General features: G+C 40.8%; 1 protein-coding gene across 1 annotated transcript in view; it reads right to left on the bottom strand.

Annotated features, from left to right (window-relative positions):
• SREBF2 (sterol regulatory element binding transcription factor 2) overlaps positions 1-20,160 on the bottom strand; it is a 38,527-nt gene that overhangs the window by 7,112 nt on the left and 11,255 nt on the right. The window contains exons 2-16 of the mRNA XM_044454970.1: positions 18,122-18,511; positions 15,381-15,562; positions 14,268-14,408; positions 10,252-10,476; positions 9,346-9,460; positions 8,954-9,138; positions 7,800-7,992; positions 6,110-6,291; positions 4,429-4,702; positions 4,066-4,235; positions 3,714-3,882; positions 3,168-3,288; positions 2,404-2,513; positions 2,115-2,247; positions 1,141-1,309 (exon numbers count right to left, since the gene is read on the bottom strand). Of these exons, the coding sequence (XP_044310905.1) occupies positions 1,141-1,309; positions 2,115-2,247; positions 2,404-2,513; positions 3,168-3,288; positions 3,714-3,882; positions 4,066-4,235; positions 4,429-4,702; positions 6,110-6,291; positions 7,800-7,992; positions 8,954-9,138; positions 9,346-9,460; positions 10,252-10,476; positions 14,268-14,408; positions 15,381-15,562; positions 18,122-18,511 (2,759 nt within the window). The remainder of the gene's footprint in view (positions 1-1,140; positions 1,310-2,114; positions 2,248-2,403; positions 2,514-3,167; positions 3,289-3,713; positions 3,883-4,065; positions 4,236-4,428; positions 4,703-6,109; positions 6,292-7,799; positions 7,993-8,953; positions 9,139-9,345; positions 9,461-10,251; positions 10,477-14,267; positions 14,409-15,380; positions 15,563-18,121; positions 18,512-20,160) is intronic.

The following is a 20,160-nucleotide window of genomic DNA, read 5'->3' as shown; positions in this document are numbered from 1 at the left end:
AGTCCAGAAATTCAATTTAATATGGAGAGGGAAAATCATCAGATCTGCACAATATTTAGCCACCTTGACAGTTCCTACAACAATAAGGTAAGCTCAAGAATATATCCTAGAGAGGGAAGTCCTAATAATTACCCAGAAATAAAAAGCAGTAAGATCTTGAGTAAACAAAAAGCAAGAGAGCAGAGAAATATCCACAAACTATTAACTTAGTGTGCCCTCTGGTGGCAGGAATGTGCTTATTAAGCAGAACAGTTTAACACCATGATGGGCCTATTTTGAGTGTGTACACTTGACCTTTCCTTCCCTTGCCATATATAGCTCCCCTGAACCTTTTAAGCCTATGCACTTGGTCTCTGCCTGTAGTACACTGTGGTCTGGATTGTGCAGATTCATCTATAGGATACTGGTGAATGAACAGTTCAGCCCTTGGGCAGAGGGCTTCATTCAATGGCCTCTTGGCTCCTTCCAGTCTGGATTCAAAATCCCTAAGACATGACTACCAAACACCTAAATCTCTGAATCCCAAAAGCTCAGTGTTCAATCCAGGCAAGCCCAGGAGATTCCAACTGTAGTGCAGAAATAAGGCATGCCTCTGTACTGCACTGCAGAAACATTGCACAAGTACAGCCAGAACATGCAATGCAACTACAATGCACTACAGCTGCCACCCAGCAGTGATGAACAAGGGGCTTGAACTTACTGTCTCAGTGCCAGAGCTTGGAAAGTCCAAGCTGCACATAGCATTGAAAACAAAGATATGACAAATCAGTTGGCTCCCTGATACAAAGATTTAGCATTGTTCTTAGCCACAGAAGGCTAGGCAAGGAGATATCTGTGAGAACAATTCACTCAAGAGCCATTATTAAAGGGAACAAGGAAATAATCAGACAAGTGTTCATCCTACTCATCATGGCAAAACTAATGCACTAGAAATAGATGCATTCCTCTGCTGCTCTAGGCACTCATGCAGGAAGCAAGAAGAGAAGGAATCTTCTTTCTCCAATCATGAAAAAGGGAGGGGGGATCTGTTTCTTCAGCCCCAAGGGGATTTTTTTCAAAAGCCACCCTTCAGACAGACAGATGACTGGTAGAGTTTTAAACAGCACATGATTCCAGCAGGAACAAAGAGGCTGCACTTACTTCATTAAGACCTGTGCTAGAGACCCCACTGCTCATGTTGAGGCTGTTCCAAAGATGAGTGCTGGCTCTTTCACAATGGCCAAAGGAGCTCTGTTGCCCATCGGCCTTGCTTGACAAGGAGGCATGCATGGCTTTGCACACATGGAAGACAGCTTTCACAAGGGCATTCCTATGGGTAAAGGGGTGGGGAGAGAACATATCCAGGAACACAGTCAGTGCCTTTAGGGATTTAGATCAACCCTGCTTTGGAAAAATGGCACCTCCTACAGCTTCACTATATAAAGCCCTTCACTAACTAAGGCTTAAAATATTATTGAACAAACCAAGTCAATGACCACTCCTCTAGCCCCCAACTCAAGGACTTCAATCTGTTATCTAAACCTGGAAATAACGCCTATGAAACACAAGAGAAACAATTTAATAAACTGGGGCAGGTGGAGATAGGCACTGAAATGCACAAGCCAAGAGTTGTTTTACATATTAAGTGGAAGCAAATGTATGGCAGGAGAATTGTAGCCAATCCACATTGTGAAAAATGGATTTACAGCATTAATCCATATTAAATGCGACATGGGAAGCAATTCCAGGCATTCTGATTATTAAAGAATAACTTGATTCTGCTCTACCTTGTACACCATGAATAACTAAGCAGCTACTACAGTGATGGATGTTGCTGCTATTTCCAGCACTATCCCAAAGCATTAATATGAATGAGACATATAAGGGGAGGACCACAGCGCCAATAAAGACTAGCAAGAGCTTCCTTGCATCCACCATGTTGTATCTGGATAATACAGTGATGAAAGTTCCAGTTCTGAAACTCACTGAAGAGGCCAGCACTAGATTCAGCTAAGCCAAATGATTATGACCATGAATGCATGCCACGCACAAAGAACTTTCTGCTTGAGCCTTGTACCATTCAGGTCCAGAGCAGAATGAATGAGTTTTGAGAATAACATAAAAAGACCACATACTCCATCATCTCCAAGCACTTAGGGATTCGCTCCACATTGGTAAACTGGGATCTCAGAGCTGTATTGTCACCCTTAAGCCAGCTGATTGTCATAGTGATCGCTGATGACCACCACCTGCAGACCACATCAGGACCTATATATGCAGAGACGAAACATGAGCTACAAGACTCTAACAAATGGAAGTCCCAACAGCTTGATAACTGAATATTCACTGCTACTTGGGATGAAAGCGAATGGGGAAGAGAAATATGGAAAACATTGAGTAGGTCTGAGCATTTTTCACACTCACCCAGGGCAGACCTCAAAACAGAATTGCCAATGAAAGATGGTGTTCCACTTCCCAAAGAGTCCACAAAAGAATTGAGTAACTTCAGGTATTCCGAAGCATTAGAGAATTCACTACAAGTGAAGCAGAAGACTTTTACTAGGTAAGATCATGCAACAAGTTCCTACAATGAATCACACTTTAATATGTGTAATTCAACATACTCAGCAAGGATGACTGGTGCAGAGTTCACTGGCCTAGAATGACAGCTTGCTGCCAGCCCTCTTTCCACTGAGAACAGCTATAACACTTGCAAGCCACTTCTGACAGGGAGCTGTGCTTTTACCACAGAACTCTCCCCAGTCCACACCAAGTACCTTTTTGTGACTCATTTCCAAATAGAAATAGTTTACTAATTGAACTGGTCAAGCTGACCAAGGAAATTCCCTTAATGGGTAGAGGTTCTTACTATTTCAAGATGTGCCAACACAGTTCTGTCTTCTGTAATTCATTTATCAGTTGTTTACCGAATTTGGGCTTTGGCACTAGAGAAACTGAAAACAATCTTCAATGAATTAAAATGACTTCAAATTTCTGAGAATGTGACCTACAGATTGCACAGTGGACCATACTACTCCTAACTGAAAAAAAGAAAGAGGAAAGGACTGGAAATCTGTACTGCAACCTCACCTCCTGCACTGGGCTACAGCGACTGGCCTAGCAGACAAACAGACTCAACAAGCTTAGTTCAGTGCAAAAAAGGCCAAATGGGCATTATTGCAGCTTACCAGGGCTCTTCATCATCATGGCCTGTAGCACCCTTTGGGATTTGAGGTTTCACCAGCGATTCAACAGCTCTCTCCAGCAGGTTCTCACAGAATGCCTGGTGCACCTGTGCAATGGGATCAGCTGCAGATGACAAAATGATCAACTTGCTTTTTCTTTATTCACAATAACAATGCAGAGAGAACCCAATAGGGCTGCAAATGTAATGAACGAACCTGGTGAAGACATCCCCAAAACACCTTGGGAAATTAAAAGCTACCAAACTTGTTCCCCAAACTTGGTAATACGGGGGCACCCTTCAGATGCAATCATATACAAACCTTTCTCACTGCAAGTTTTTAGACAGATCACCACCTTGTAGGACAAATCCCAGCATATAGGACAATTTCCCCATGACTACTGATTTGATTGAGGAAGTTCTTTCAGCAAGAAGCACTTTCAGGAAAAAGCCTGTAACAAAGTTGGCTGGAAAATGAGAAAATAGCACCATCCCACACCAGCGGTGAGAAGCTTCAGGGAAAGCCATTCACAAGCCTGCTGGCTCTCACCTGGGTTCCTCTGAGTGCAATATAGGCTTTCCTTAGCAGCAACTTTGACCGTCCAGCTCCGCTCCACAAAAAATTTTTGTCCCAATGGGTGACACAGCCAGCGTAAGGAGTCAGGAATGGCACTGCGTTCAGAACTACACAAGCTCTGGGCTTGACTTAAGAAATAACTCTGCAAAGAAATCAGTCACTAAGGTAAAACTAAGCTGAATAAAAGATGCACGCATTTGGGTCAAGAACAGTGGTAAAATTAATTATGCACCTTTCTTTCACACGAACCCAAAACTTCAGTTTAAATATGCCACACAACTTTACTGGATCTAATTCTACTGGGAGGCTTGAAAAATTCACTCACCGCCAGGAAGCCTAGCTTGCCACCACAGCGAGTCTTCAGGCCAACTGCAGCAGTCAGGTGAATCTCCGCCAGTGTGCTTGGTGGAATCTTTTCCTCTGCACATTCAGCCAGATTCACTGCACACAGGGCCATGTGCAATCCTGAGTAGGCTGAACTGGAAGGAAGCTTCCCTGCATCAGGAATCAGATGACACAAAGAAAAACCTCCTTCATAACATTACCTGGGGCATGCCAAGATGCATCCTGTACAATGCCCCCATATGGCTTTTTCCAGGAAAGCCCTACCAGCTATTAAAATGCAAACTTGGTGGGAAGGCAGTAAGAAGCTGCCACCTGGCCCTTCCTTTCTCCCTTTTCTCCTTACCTGTAATATGGAGCTGATGGAGCTTATGATATGCTAAAGCTGCATCACGAGCACTTGTTTTGGCTTCATCCTCAAAACCCACAGGGGCCTCTGATGCTCGTCTCTGCCGTGATGTCCTTTTCAGTAACCAGCGAACCAGTCCCAATTTTTGGAGACTGTAGCGAATGACATTCCAGGACAGGCTGCAGGCCAAGTCCAATCGAGAGGCAGGAAGTGCTCGACCCAGGGCAGATAAGCAAGTCTGCAAGTTTGATGCAGCTGCTGCAAAATCACCCTGCACACAAAGGAAGTAAACAGAAAAGGTGTACTTGCAGAGAGGACTTCTGAGAATCCAAGTCATTTCAAATACCACTTGAATGTCTGCGGGGAACAAACTCACTCAAACACAATCATCACAGCATAGCTTTGGATATACAATCTTTGTTCTCTCTGTTTCAAAAATTCTTAAGCTCTGCTGTTTCTTTTTGGTGAGCCCCTTCTACTTCAGGTACCAGAGACTTCAGTTATCCAACATTTGCTTCTAAGCCAATTAAAAATCTGATGAATGCCATCATTCTTGTCTGAACAGCATGCTTCAATGTATAATATATCTCGCTATTCTCCCACATTCATTCATATTAACCCAGTCTGGAATGCTATAATCAAGCCAGCTCAAGTTAAACACTTTTCAATCTAATTTACTTTAATGCAATAATTAAGCATATGCATCAGTTCCCCAGAATGAAATCAGCAGAACTTAAGTGCATAAGTTTGGCTGATTCACTAAATATTGTTTTATATTTTTAACTGGGTAAAGTAAAAAAAGAATAGTAAAAATAACTGTATAGAAATAATTTATTCTGTTTTATTTAAAATAATTAGTATTTACATATAAAATACACCATTTAACTCAAAAGGAGAATAGCTTTTGTTTCACATTCAAATTCATTTCAAAAGAGCCACAGAAACAGCTTTTCTCTCTTACTAGGCATGCCAAATTAACCTTTCCAGGATTATTTTCATCTTTGATCTCAAGCATGCATTAACCTATTTTGGAAGCAACCCAACTAGGCTGCCCATAACCTCCAAACATGGAAGATATTATCTTATATGCACAACAGAATGACTATCGAGGCAATCTTCATTTTTGCATTCTTCCTGCCCTGCACATCAGCTAAGCAGCCAATTTCATCCATCTAGGCATAGAGCATACATCAGAAAAGAATGGCAGCTGCAGCTAGAATATGCTGTATCATATGGAGGACACAGTCTTCTCTACAGCAATTGGTGTATGTGGGATTGGGCAGGGGGCGTGTTACAGTAGCCACACATTGTGTTAACATTTTCATTAAGCTATCTACCACAGCCTCAAGCTCTCTTTCTTGATCAGTCAGTTTTAATTACAAAATTCAATCTTATCCAAGGCCTTTGGCAAATAACCACACTAATTTTACATAGCTAAATTGGAGGATAATCACACAGATGATGAATGGAAGAACAAGGAACTAAAACAGCCAGAGTCCTTCACCACACAATCCTTTCAACAGAAAGGACAACTGGATGTGATCCCAAAGGCACAGCATCTTTAAGAATCTACTCTGCCTTTTGAGCTGCTAGTTCTTGAGCAAATGCATTTTTGGATGAGCTCAAACTAGCCCCAGAAAACAAATGGGGAAGGAATAAAATCTGCCTTCAGACTTACCTTGGCCAAATCCAGGTCTGCCTGTTTCCGATGTCGCCAGAAGGTCACCGATGAGCGGGAGTGCAGTCGGGTCACTGGCTCTCCGTGAACTAGCAATTTTAAGCATACACTCAGAACAATAACACCGTTCACAAGCCATAAGATCAGAGTGGGCATCATCCAGCCAAACCAGCCACCAGAGCCTACCAGAAAGAAGACAATTAATGATGCCAAGAAATACACAAACAAGACAAGAAGCAGCAGTTACCTTTTAGGATAATCAAGCTGAGGTCAGTCTTAACTGTGTGAAGAAGCAGTGCGAACTTGCTTATATGTAGGCCTTGAGCAAAGGTCTCCTTTAGTCCTTGAGCCCAAGGGAAGATACATGGTTAGAATTGAGATTCTAGATTTTACTCTTTGCTCAATCTGTTTTGGAAGTCTAAGCAAACAAAGTTAGAGGCTTGCTGATGTTTTTCTTACCTGAGGAATGCACAAGTACCAAGTCTTCTGGGCATAATCAAGTGACTCTTTAAGGCAATAAAAGCATAAAGCTGCCCCAACACTAAGTTATTTCCATGCCGCCCCATTCGCCGAAGCCTCGGGGCAGCTCACAACATAAAATTAAAATATAAAACATTCAAATATACATACAAATTAGCAATATAAAATAAGTCGCCCTGGCCAGCATGGACAAATAAGTTGCCTATTTGTCCATGCTGCCTCTTCTGTGGAACTTTCTCACCTGAAATAGTTACATTGAGCCTATACTAATGTCTTTCAGACAGCTAGCAAAAAAGCCCTTCTTATTTTCATGGGTTCTTAACTTCTGATGTGCTCCTTGCTTCCCACCTATGGCTGCCTAGTTAGTTATTTTAGATCCTTCTGGAAATCTTGAACTGAAGCACAGTGCAAAAATGTTTTAATAAAATAAATAAATAAAGCTAAACAACATTTAAGGTCACACACACAATCAAAGGGGAGAACTGTGACAAGGTTCTTTCCAGTATGTGTGTATGAGACAGAGAGAAACAGAGAGAGAAAGAGCACACATGTTCAAAATGGGTAATACAGTTCAACTTGACACCTCAGCTGAAGATAAATTTACTCAATACAGCTGAACTGCACTAAAATATGTCACTGTACTACAGTACCATATACCACAGTGCAATGTACTGGGCTATTTTGCAGGAATCCTATAATACCTTCAATTTACTTAAGAGTTTGTGAGGAGGGCTTTTTAATTATTGAATAAATCTCACAACAGCCTCACAGTGAAATCCTATACATGCCTACTCAGAAAAAAGTACCATTCAGTGCAATAAGGCTTATTCTTAGGTAAACTGGAACTGGATTCCAGCCTTAGACTTCAATTTTTAGCAGATTTGCCTGGGAATGAATTTCCTTTAGTTATAACTTTCCTTAGTTATGTCTTATGACACTATAGGACATATTCCTAGGTCAATGTGCATAGGACTGCTGTGTACAATCCTTTATAGTATATCATAGCAAGAATCAAATCATTGCTGTATGCAAAACACATACACATTTCTTACTACCCAACTGATAAAATATCCAATGAGGATTGCAACTAATTTCCCTTTGTCATTACTAACAATTCATTTTCAGCTATTAAACCTGATTCTTAAAAGATTAGAATCACTGAAACCCAGCATCACTGGAGTGGACTTATATTTTGAGTTCCTGAGAGTACCTGAATCTATTGTCAGTATGCTCCTCCCAGAGCTATGACGTACAGAACCATCAGAATCAGATGTCCTTTGGCCCTCCAGGAGGGATGTTAGAGGATTGAAGGACAGACAGAGGAACGTAAGAGCACAAAGCAGCATGCGGGAGCGGTCAACCATTCCAAGAGCAACAGGTGGAGAGTCAGGTTCATCTTTAACCTAGATAATGACAGTAGAGGAGAGGAACACAGGGAATGAGAAAGAGAGTTATGAAAGACTGAGGATAAGAGATCATCCCCAGCCTCATGAGATCAAAGTTACACCTGCTGGGATTACACAATAAATGATCCATATTGGAAGTATGGTTTGAAAGCAAGTTGTAGGTTAATTGTGAATTGTTGTGTTATGTAAATCCAGCTGCCCTTGCAAACCATGGTTTAATCATGAACAACCCATGAGAAGAACCCAGTTTGTCATGAACTGCCCATGGTTAACAAGCCATGGTTTGTTAGTGTAGCTCAGATACATACAACATCACAGTTCAACACATGCAAACCTGCCCTCTAGCTTTTGTAGCCTCAGGAGGAGGCACAGTTAATTTTCTAACAGAAGGAATTCTATGGTTGTATTTATCCACATGAGGTGAATTTATAAGAATATTTAATAATTTAAATATTTACAATTCATCACAATTTTTCTCACTTCAAATACTGTTGAGGCAGATCCTACCTAAACTGCTTTTTAAGGGATAATGGATCGATTCACTAGTAAACTGGTGTTATTGCTACAGGTGATCACATTAAGGCCATAAAATGTGCACACAATTATTATTTCTTTTTGTGTTCCCATTGAAAAAAAACTGGGGAGGATGAAATATTTGTGTTACCTTAAGCTTTTTAATTAAAACTTCTGTGGAACCAAGTCTTATATTAGAATTGCTATAAGACTTTGAAAACCTAACCTGGCAATTGGTGATAATTCCATGAAACTGCTTGATGAATCTTCTGAGTAACAGCTTTCTCTAAAACTGTACAAGTAATTTCACTACAGTATCCTTAATGCCAAACACATGAGCAAGTCTCTGTCTTAGCCTGCATGTACACCACCATTAGGATCTTTATCCTAAGTAACATGCAACCACTGCATGCACTTTCCAGTGCAGAATGCTTTACGACTTAACTGCCTTTGCATCATCCAACAATGGGCTTCCTGGCTCCGAATCAATTGAATATGGAGAATAATCTGCTGGTGACCCTGAGTCAGAAGCTGGAGGAGACATCATCAGAGCATTTTGGTTGAAGTCATCTATCTTCAGATCCACATCATTGTCCACTAAACTGCTTAGGTCAAAACCCTTCAACAACTCTGTAAAGATCAGAGATTGCAAAAATGAGACATGCACATTCACAATGCTGTCTATCCAGTACCTTCTACCTTCACACCCTCCCATGCTCTCCTTCATTTTACCCACAAAAACATGAGCAACCAATAATATACCTCTTTGAATAGTATGGGAGGGGGTAAAGAAGACTTCCTGAATCACATTTTCATCACCTGCTTAAAATACTTAACTGTTTTTCTGGCTAGCCAACTTCAGGACCATGTTCTCCTGTCTTAGCTTATGGTTAACCTGCTGCAGATATTTAATGTAGTCAATGGCCTTCCTCAGTACACCAGATTTGTGCATCTGCAAAATAAATGCAACATTAAAGATATTTATTTTATTAATTTTTATTCATTACACAGAAAAACATAAACCAACATGGGCTAACATAATGGATTAAACAATGCTTTTCCATTACCCCAATTACAATAACTATTTAAAATGAACTAAAAGACAAAAAGGCAAATAATGGATCCTAAAAATTAAAATAACCTAGGCTGCATAACTAAAACACATAATGCCACAAACATGTACATAATGGTAATGCTAATAAATTCCTTTGTTGAAAGTTGCTACAATTTAAATGTATACAATAGATAGAGTTATAACTAAATAGCACAACATTTTCTTAACCTGAGTATTTCCCTGCAGAAACTTGCTACTTGATATGTGATCTTAACCGCTTTATCTGATAGAAGAAACTCAAGTTCAGCTTTTTCAGAAAGAATCAGATTATTCCAAAAGAGCGGAATAATGAGCTCATTACATGCCTGTTTGTAATATGGACATGAAAAAAAACATAAGTTCCAAGGTCTAAACCTCTCATCGGACAAGTGCAACGACTTTCAGCAAAGGGGATGTCCTTGTACTTGCCTTCGAGAAGGGCAGAAGGAAAAGCAAAAGATATTGCATAATGTAACACAATTATTAAGAAATGCAGGAAAGTAAAACTAATTCATATGTTTTTGGCATTTATCACAGTCCAAATTTCCATACTGATTAAGCAATAGCTAATGACCTAAAAATCAGAGAATGCCAACAGGGTTTGTGATCACAACCATCTTCTTGCTTTTCAGTCACTAAGTAACTCTTACCTTGGCATCTGTTCCCATAACAAGATCTTTTAGTTCTATGATCTTGTCATTTATTGATGATCGATATCGTTTCTCAATAATATTATGGGTTGTTCGTCTCTCTCCTTCCTTTGGAGGTTCTGGCTGCTTGGCACCCCCAGGTACCTGTTTGATAGACATCTTCTCCTGCCCTCCCATCATCATGGGCATTGTGGTCAAGATGGTTCCACTGCCACCAACTAAAGTCTGAAGAGGCAACAACAATGAGCAAGACAGAAATTTATTTCACAATTAAAGGACCAAATGACCATAAAAGAAGCTCACCAGACAGGCTCACTTAGTGCCCACAATGCAGTCTTTTCAGCACAATTTGCAAACCATATTAAACATTCTGAATTTTTTTAAAGATGTCAGTGCTCTCTTTATCCTGGACTGATAATATTTTTACTTTGATTTTATTCTGTTTTAAAACTTTTAATGTAAACTTTTTCATTTTTTACATTAGGTTTTATTGTGTCATTATAAAAATAGAGCACTAAGCTTTATGCTAAGAACCATGCACAGAGCTTCAGCTATGCTTTATACAAACACACACACTTAATAAAAGTTTATTTATAATAAGAAAAGAGAAGGCCTGCCAGAAACAGTACCAAGACTATGAATCCCAGATATCCAAAACTTGACATGTATTCTAAATCCATTCAGTTTGAAGGCAGAGATGATTAGTAGAATAAGTAACAAAGTTATGCACCTGCTCCCTCCCTTCTACCGCAGGGAAGTCCCACTTGAGGGAAATAGTGTGGGCAGTCTCCATCCTCAAGGAACTACGGGGTATACCATTGCTGGAGCTGCCTAGGGATGCCCGCAGGCATGGCTTCAACTTCGACAGCACAATGTGTCCAAATCTGTCAGCAAAGTAAATTTCCTTGAAGACTTTACTGTGTCAAACTGAGGACTATTCCAACTCATGTGAAGGTGCGTTTGTTTGATAGTAAGAAATAAAAGAATGTAGAAGAACTCTTCTACACTTAAGTAAAAGAGCTCATGCTTTGCAGGCGTACTATTTCTGAGTTACTCCCCTGAAACTCTGTTTAAAAATTCTCAGGCAGTCGGGACAGAAGCTATCCATTACCCAGGACCCTGGAAAGCCACTGTCTCTCACAGTATGCTATACAGAACTAGAAAAACCTGTAATTTGATTCAGTGCAGTAGATCTTCATATACTCTTAAGCAGGGCTTTTTTTGTCATAGAACGCACCGAAACAGTGTTCCGGTACATTTTTTGATGGATTTTTCCAAGTGATTGTGAATCGCCCTGTTGGGTGTAGCAGATCGGCGGCAGAAATCATTAACATAGTGTCTGCTTGTGTGTCGGCGCTGATTGTCGGTGCTGATTGTGAGGGCGCTGCTCGGCTTGGGATCAGTCGTGTGGTTGCGCGCTGAGTGCTTACTGCCGGCAGCAACCATTGTGTAAAAGTGTGACCCCAAGACGTGAGTTCCGGCACCTTTCTTTTTCTTTTTTTTTTTACACAAAAAGCACTGCTCTTAAGAATGCGTAAGAATGCCTGAACACTTCCCTGGATTACTAATACACTATGTAGGAATAAGTGACTATTGCACTGCTTTTCCCCAAGTATCACATCAGTAGTTCCAGATAAAAATGATACAAGGGAACAAGTTTCCTTCTGGCTCAAATAATTTTTCTTATTACTGTCCATCTGCCTATACTCTCTTACATACTGGGCAAATGAACTGCTTTCAGAATCTGAAGAGGAAACAAACTATACCGCAGCATAAAAGCTTTGATCAGGCTGAAAGATCCATCAGACTAATTATTGGGTGGGGACAAACCAAACCCTATTTCTCCACTTTAACTGTCTTTCCAAAACACAACACAGCATATATTACCATATTTGCTGTGAATGAAATGCATTCCTTTGATATGAGAATCCAGCATTACCATAAACATCATGGACCTCTCCAACAAAATTATATCCAATACAATGTTATCTGTAAAATTGTTCACAGATAAGATCGAGACAAGAAAATAAAATATAAAGAGAGAGAGAAAGAGAGAGAAAGCAAAGGTGTGGCAGGATTAAAATCTACAATGTGATGTAAAAGACTTGGGGAAAATAACAATAAAAAGTCTTTGCCTGGTGTCCCTATCAGGTACTCCCTATCAGTGTACATCTACTAAAAAGACTATTTTGCTCAACACATACCACACCTCACTTTCTAAAATATGCTAACTTATCATTTTAAGTAAATAAACCCTTTGAGAAAGAAAAGGAAGTCACATTCCTAATACCCAAGCAAGATAAATAGGAATGTGCCCTTGGGTCTTTTTCTTCCACTTAGTATAGTAAGCCAAGAATGTGAAAAGCTAGAACATTATGCTTGAGGAAGACAAGCTATTAGCTTAAGTCAGCTCTGAGCAGACCCATACACTTTTCCATAATATTGAGACTTACTTCTAAAATGACTCAGTTTCTAAGGCAGTGGTGGCAAACCTATGGCACGTGTGCCACAGCAGCCCAGCATCGCCCCAGCAGCTGAGCACTGGACAACAGTGCACATAGGAGCCATGTGCATGCTCGGAAAGGAGTGCTAGTGCCAGGCAATGACAGCACAAGCCACAACACATTAGCTGCGACTCATCTGAGCTTTCACATGGCTGGTAAGTGCACTGCCAGGGATATAGATATATACACACACATTTGCTTGGATGGGCTGTTTTCAGGTTTTATTGCAGTGTTGGCACTTTGAGATAAATAAGTGGGTTTTGAGTTGCAGTTTGGGCACTCGGTCTCTAAAAGGTTCATCATCACTGGGTTAGGGTTAGAAAAACGAGGTGCCCTGGCATGATTTTGATGGTTGGAATGTGTTTCGAATGGGCAGAATGATAAGCTGTGCAGAAAAAGCTACTCAAGGAAGGCTTTTTCAAAATCGCCCCTTTTGATGGTATTTTACCCCTGTATTAGGGCTAGGGGTGATGCCAAGGATATACATATACATTTGCTTGGACTGGCTGTGAGCTGTTTTTTCTAAACTAAAATCGCAATTTTCAGGTTTTATTGTAGTGTTGGCACTTTGTGATAAATAAGTTGGTTTTGGGTTGCAGTTTGGGCACTCAAGTCTCTAAAAGGTTCGCCATCACTGTTCTAAGGTCATCCTCTTATCTTACTTAATGTTATAGATATACAGTCATTCTGGTGAATCACAATGAAAACTAGTATAGATATCCACAATAATGTTACATCTGATGAAGCAGACTGTACTGTATGAAAGCAAATACCCAAGTCATTGGACGTGAAACTGCCACCTAAGATTCCTGTCTGTTTTTGCCATAGCAGACTAAAACAGGTATCCTGACCCATCTCCCTGAACTTATTACAGTATATGCATCTACAGGAATTCTGAAATTTTCTTCAAGAAAGGATGAAGGATCAACGAGTGCAATAGCCACACCTTTGCCACACTATGGTCTTCTTTCAAAGACAGACATACTGTAAGACTCAAGCAATCCATTCCAATGGGGCTGCTGCTAACCCTCCAAACCTGGAGGATAGGGACGTCCTATCAAAGATCACCACCACACCCCTCCCACCATGCAAAAACTTAAACAACCAATTTCAGCTGTTTTAAGTCTTTTGGGCTACAGCATGAAGATGACAGGCTGAGGCACCATCAGGATACTACATATGATGGTGGAACTTCTGACCTACCCAAAAGGTCCCCCAAGAATGCCCACAGACTTCCAGCTCCAACTTTAGTATTGCAGCTTTGGCGCCACAGGCTTCAAGGCTCTTTCTGCATCAACTGCAAAGATGGAGGGAGGGTGCTGGAGCCCCAGCTCCAACCCTGGGACATGTTTCTGAGGCCCAAGCTGGGATGCCAACCACTCCTATGGCCATCTAGACAGTCTAGAGGCCCTAAGTCCTCATGGACTTTGAACAGTCCTTATGAGAAGGAAACCAAAAAGCAAGAGGGGGAAGAGAAAGTCAGGAAAAATAAAGCACGGCACTCTACAGTACCTGCAGAGCAGTTGTCTGAATAGGTGTGGTCAATGTTGTGAGGGCTGGATTCTGAACTGCAGCCATGACGGGATTACCATCAGCTTTCAGTGTTGTTAGAACAAGAGAATCTGTCTTGATTATCTGTGGTTGGACAAGGACCTGGAAGGAGAAAAGACTGTAAAGTTTAGTACAACAAAGAAAGCAAACATAATAATATTGCAGCTAATACTGGAGCCCCACTTCCGTTTCAGCTTCAAGTGCATCATCCTGATTGCACCTGTTTCTGTACAAAGATCAAGCTCTAGCCCTACTGGCTTTCTGACATGATATTAGTATTAATTTGTCATTTCTGATGCCCCGTTTCCAGCACAAAACGTGGTACATTACAACATATCAAATGCTGAATCAAAATGTTGTGGGATGTTGCAAGTATAGCTCTGTTGCTCTTATGTGCCATCAAGTCATCCCTGACTTATGGCAACCCCATGAATGATAGCCCTCCAAAATGTCCTATCCATGACATCCCTGCTTAGCTGTTCTAAAATTCAAGGCTGGCTTCTTTTACAGAGGCAATCCATCTATTAAAAATTGCACAGCTCTACAATTCTTAAATTAGCCATTTGGAGAAGCTGACTGTTTTTTCCAAAACACCTTTCTTCCAAACTCAGTCATGGCCATCTGTTTTTCTATGGCTGCACCAATTCAGTTTACTCCAATAATAACCTACATTTGGGGAGCTTCTGTGCCAGCAGTGAAAGGTGGAAAGGTGATTTGGAATTGAAAGAGAAGTCATTATATAAACATACTTGTCTCTGAAGTACAGATTGCAATTGCAGTGTAATGGTTTGAATGTTGGACTGACACTTGGGATATCTCAGCTCAAATCCCCACTCAGTAATGAAGCTTACTGGTTGACCTTGGGGCTGCTGCTTACTCTTAGCCTAACCTACCTCACTTGATTGTTTTGAGGATAGAGTAGAGAGGAGCAGGACCATGTAATCTGCTTTGACTTCCTTGCAAGAGGCAAAAAGGCAGGATAGAAACATAGCAGTTAACTATGTAAGTGTGCATATTTATATAAATAAATAGTCAATCCTCCCCACCAAAATATTACATCTTAAAATCACTTACTGGAACCTGCTGGACTTGTGGGGCAGCTACTGCCTGGACTGTGGCTGGGGTCAGTGTCTGGATGGTGCCATTGGCGGTCTGTGTCAACACCCTCTGAGCCTGCATGGTCTGCACCTGCTGCTGGATGGTGAGTGGTTGAACTTGGGAGGAAGTCACCAGGCTCTGAACCTGGGGCTGCAGCACTAAAAACAAAACAAGCAAAATGTGAGGGACTGCCTAAACATTCTTACTGAAGGAAGATAACAGCCAGGGTAGATAAAAATCAGTGATCTTTTAAATTAAAAAACTGGATTTTTAAAATTTAAATTGAATTTTTTTAATAAAAAGATTTTTGAAGGGAAAAAATCTATCTATGGATAGCTAGTCCAAAGGTTATTTGGCATGAAATAAGGATTAATTGTTAATTATGTAGCACGGGTCTGTATATTCATACAATGTTTGCATTTTTTGGTAAATGAATTCCATTAATCCATTCACAATGTCATATTCTTCCAGAGGTTTCTGTAAGATTGGACAATTTTTCTAGCTATAAGATATTCCCATAGATGTTTGGTTTTACAGTTCTGAAAACTGTGAATTTGTGTCTGCAGAGATCACATGCCTCTTCTTCACAGCAAAAATGTTATAAAATAAACATACAGAGTTGAGAAAAAGGCCTTAATCCCACTGTTCCTTTGCAAGTCTATGTACACAGAATCAACCCCGTACCTCTTCAGTGCTAAGTTTCAAAAAATTCAGTGAACAGAAGACTATTGGGAGTGGAATAGATCTGCATAAGAAGTTAAGTGTGAGGAGGCAGGGGCAAGCAGTACAAATGAAAAAGAAATCTTTTGAACAGAATACTCCACAAGTGTTTGGATCTTCTTCTGTATAGCCTGAGGTTTATCATATTATTCTTTCCCTGGAGGAGAAAACCTATAATTGCAGCAAGCCATAAAAGGCATCCAGGTTAGGAATATTTTAATGAAGTTCCTCTACCTAAGGCAGGCATGCATGCAAATTATGTAGAAAACTATGATTTAAATCAAGTCTTACTGACTAGTGATTTAATCAAATCCACCCTAGTAACAGCTTTCATTATGTTACCAAGCTGGGATATCTGGTAATTGGGCATGATTAGTGGTCCACGTACCCACATATAAGTGCTAAAAGTTTTTCTCTAATGTTTCCTTTTGGCAGCATTAGACTATGTATAATCTAAGCAGCCCTGAGGGTCTTATGTTGGCAGGATAACTATATAAAAATAGAATAATTATTGTGAAATATATGTTTATGTTCACAACCTGCAACTATTTTTGGATTCCTACTAGATCCAAGCAAATTTAACAAGTTAAATTGACTAAAGACAAAGTTAAAATATGACATGATTTTATTTCACATACAAATCAAGGTCTTATGCAACAGCACCCATCAAAACCTTTCTTCAGATTATGAAAGTGACTATGGACTCAATTGTATGCATATTCAAACATGCAAGGAATTGTGCCTGAAATATAATTTGTTGCCATTGCCGCCATTACATTCCATTTATATCCTGCCTTTTGTGAGAAACCCAAAGTGGCTTACAAAGCTTGATTTTATCCTCTCAACAAACCTCTGAAATAGGTTAAACTGAAAGTCCTTGACTGGCCTAAAATCAACCAGGTAAGCTTCACGGCCAAGTGGGGACTAGAACCTGGATCTCCTGGGTTCCCAAGCCCAACACTATAACTACTGCACCACATTTTCCTCTAGGGAGTTTTCCAGGAAGCTCAAACAGCTAGAGAGGCTGCAAACACAGAATAGGACAAAACTATACTATATAATAATGGCAATTTCCAAGCAGCCAATGGATTCCAACCATTTTTACCTGTGTGTGTGTGTAGGGGAATATTTATTAAGTGAACTACCATCTTTCAACAATTAGACTTGATGTAACGTTTTATTTTGTTTGCAGCTGGAAAATAAATAACATCTTAAATTTAATAAAGTTGGAGAATGAAATGGTGATTCTGTATACAGCTGCTTCTCTAGACAATGTCTGGGCTGAAGCTGGGTTGCTGCTGTCAGGGTGGCTTAAGTTCAGCATACAAACCATGCTGACAGGCCAGGGATTGCTGTGGCATTTGCCTAAGCTGCCAAGCTGTGTTAAATGAATGTAGACAACATGACCCCTGGGCAGCCAAGACTCACAACAAGAGAGCCACTTTGCCAAAGCAGCACAATTCCTGTACCGCTCCAGCCAAGCAGCTCCCAGTGAACACTGATGAAAACTACTGGCCACATGTCTGCAACTTCTCTCTCAATGCTTGCCACCTTCAGAAGCCCCACAAGGGCCAGGAGAACACAATCACTTCCCTGATCACCCCATGAGGCAATCCATATAGCAGATGGGGGAAAGAGGCGATATAGTCACTGGGTGTAACCAGAGACAGTGCCAAGAGAACCAATGCTACTGCTCCTAGCAGAGAGGGCTTGCCAAGCAACTTCTCTCTGTCGGAATCAACAGCAGAGGCCCTCTGACAGCTGCTTGTGCATCACCTGGGACACCAGTGGGAGGATTCATGGGTTAAGAGAGGAGGTACTTCAGGACCCCCAGTGAACCCAACTGTATGTTGACAGAGTGAGGACCCCAGGCTATTTAAGCCCAGGTAGCTAAAAGCCAGCCAGGGTTTAAAGCGTTGTGCAAACCTGCCCACTGTTAGCTTTGAAGGTATCAGCAGGGCGTTTCCAACAGCTACCAACAAATCCCTGACAGTTACCTTGAAAACTTGTAGCTGCATTTTGGTAGATTACAGGCTGCTGAATGATCCGGGTTTGGGGAGCAGAGCTGAAAGTTGGAGTAATCATAACCGTCTGTTGCTGAAGTTGTGGCTGAACCTGGGGACGAGGCTGAAGAGGGGGTGCAGAACGTGGAGGAACAGGTGTTGCAGTGGCTGGCTGGGATACCTTCACTTGCACAGTTTGAAGTTGTGTTGAAGATGCATTGGGTGAGAAGGACTGTAACTGCCCCTGGCCATATGGCCTCTGCGATGAGGGATCCACTGTTCCAGCCCCGTTACATGCACTGCTGCTCTGGAAGGTGCCACACAAATGATCGGAAAACAAATCTGGAAAATCTCCAACCTGGTTGCTAACAAACTGCAGCATCTCTACAAAAAGACAATTTAAAAAAGAAAAATAGAATTATTATTATTAATTATATTTCTATACCACCCATAGCCGAAGCTCTCTGGGTGGTTCACAACATTGAAGTCCCCCATCCAGATTCCAACCAGGCCTGACCCTGCTTAGCTTCCAAGATGAGGCATGATCAGGCCCTTCAAGCTACATGGAAGCTGTGAGATTAATCTTCAATATCCATCATTCTTCCAATCATATACATGAACACTAGGACTGGCCAAAATTTTGATCATACAGGCAACACTCTGCAGTGTGTTGGGGACCATGGACACATGCAGCTGCAAAGGCCAAACAACTGCCTGGTGAGCAATCATAAGAGTAATCTCTGTCTGTCCTCAGCCTAACACAAGCACAGGAACAATGGTCCATGTGGATTTTGGAGGAGAAACAACGGGCACCCACCGAGAAATGCACTAGAGTACTCCAACAGCTATATAATCCATGGGTTGCCCATTGGTGATACAGACTGATCAAATGTTACCTCAGATAATCCTAGGAGTTAACTACAAGATGTACTATGTATAACTGTTTTTATGAGGATGCATTCACTACTGAAAGACTTTGAGGACTTTTAGAGTTAGTCTTATCTATAGCCTGAAGTGTAATTCATTAGTTCCAGCTGTGGTTATTACAGAGAAAAACAGATCTTACATAATTATCCATGCCCTGTTCATATCTGATTCCCAATTAAGGCAGGCCCTCTTATTTATTTGATTTATATTCTGCTTTTTTCTTAAAACAAATGCAAAGCAGCTTACATCGTTCTCTTCCTCCTGAGATTACATTTGGAAAAGAATCCTCCAATGAGGTTTGGACCTGGAGGTCTGCCAAGTCCAGTGCATATACACAAATCAGCTATGCACCTATTTTCAACTCAAGCAAGTAGAATTAAATGCTAATGACTGAGGGAATGTTTTCTCATTCCTTCCTGTGGTATATTTTGATAGATGTTTAGAACATGAAAGCTCTGTTATTTGAAAATGGAGTCATTAGTCACTTCAGAGATAGAGACTCTTAAAGGGACAAGATATCTTGACACCTTGTTGCTGGATAAACAGAAACTACAAGCAGATGGAATTTTTACTGAAAAAGAGTGATAGGGAAGGATTCAATGCCCACTCTTCCAATATGGCTGCTCCACTCAGCTAGCATTAGAAGAGAAATATGCTCAAAGGTCTTGCATTGCATATAGATTGGTCTGAGTAACTACTAAAATAAAGCTCTAAATGATAAGGTAAAAGAATATGAAAGGAGTAGCCTGCTTCAGCGTATCAATGTACTTCCAGTAGCAATAACCAGTTTGATAATTTGTATGCAAGGACAGAAATTAGCAAAGGAAACAGAAATCAAATATTTTCAAGTCTGTGTACGTATGTTTTGACAGTGCCTAGCAACATGTTAGCCCTATAATATTAAGAGCAGTAGCAGTTAGTTTTCAGCAGATACTGCATGGCTACCAACAGCTACAGACACCCACCAGTACTCCTTTCCATCTCAGCTTAAGTGCACAAAACTGCTTCAGCTTCTACCCCATGGGCCCAAAATATATGTATAAGCCACTTGGCAGACTTTATTTGAAGTTTATATAATTCTAAGATCTGAAAGCAGAAGCCACAGT

Source organism: Varanus komodoensis, unplaced genomic scaffold (genome assembly GCF_004798865.1).
Source record: "Varanus komodoensis strain SLA01 unplaced genomic scaffold, ASM479886v1 scaffold8, whole genome shotgun sequence".
Taxonomy (NCBI): Eukaryota; Metazoa; Chordata; class Lepidosauria; order Squamata; family Varanidae; genus Varanus; species Varanus komodoensis.
This window is presented reverse-complemented; position numbering and strand designations above follow the sequence as displayed.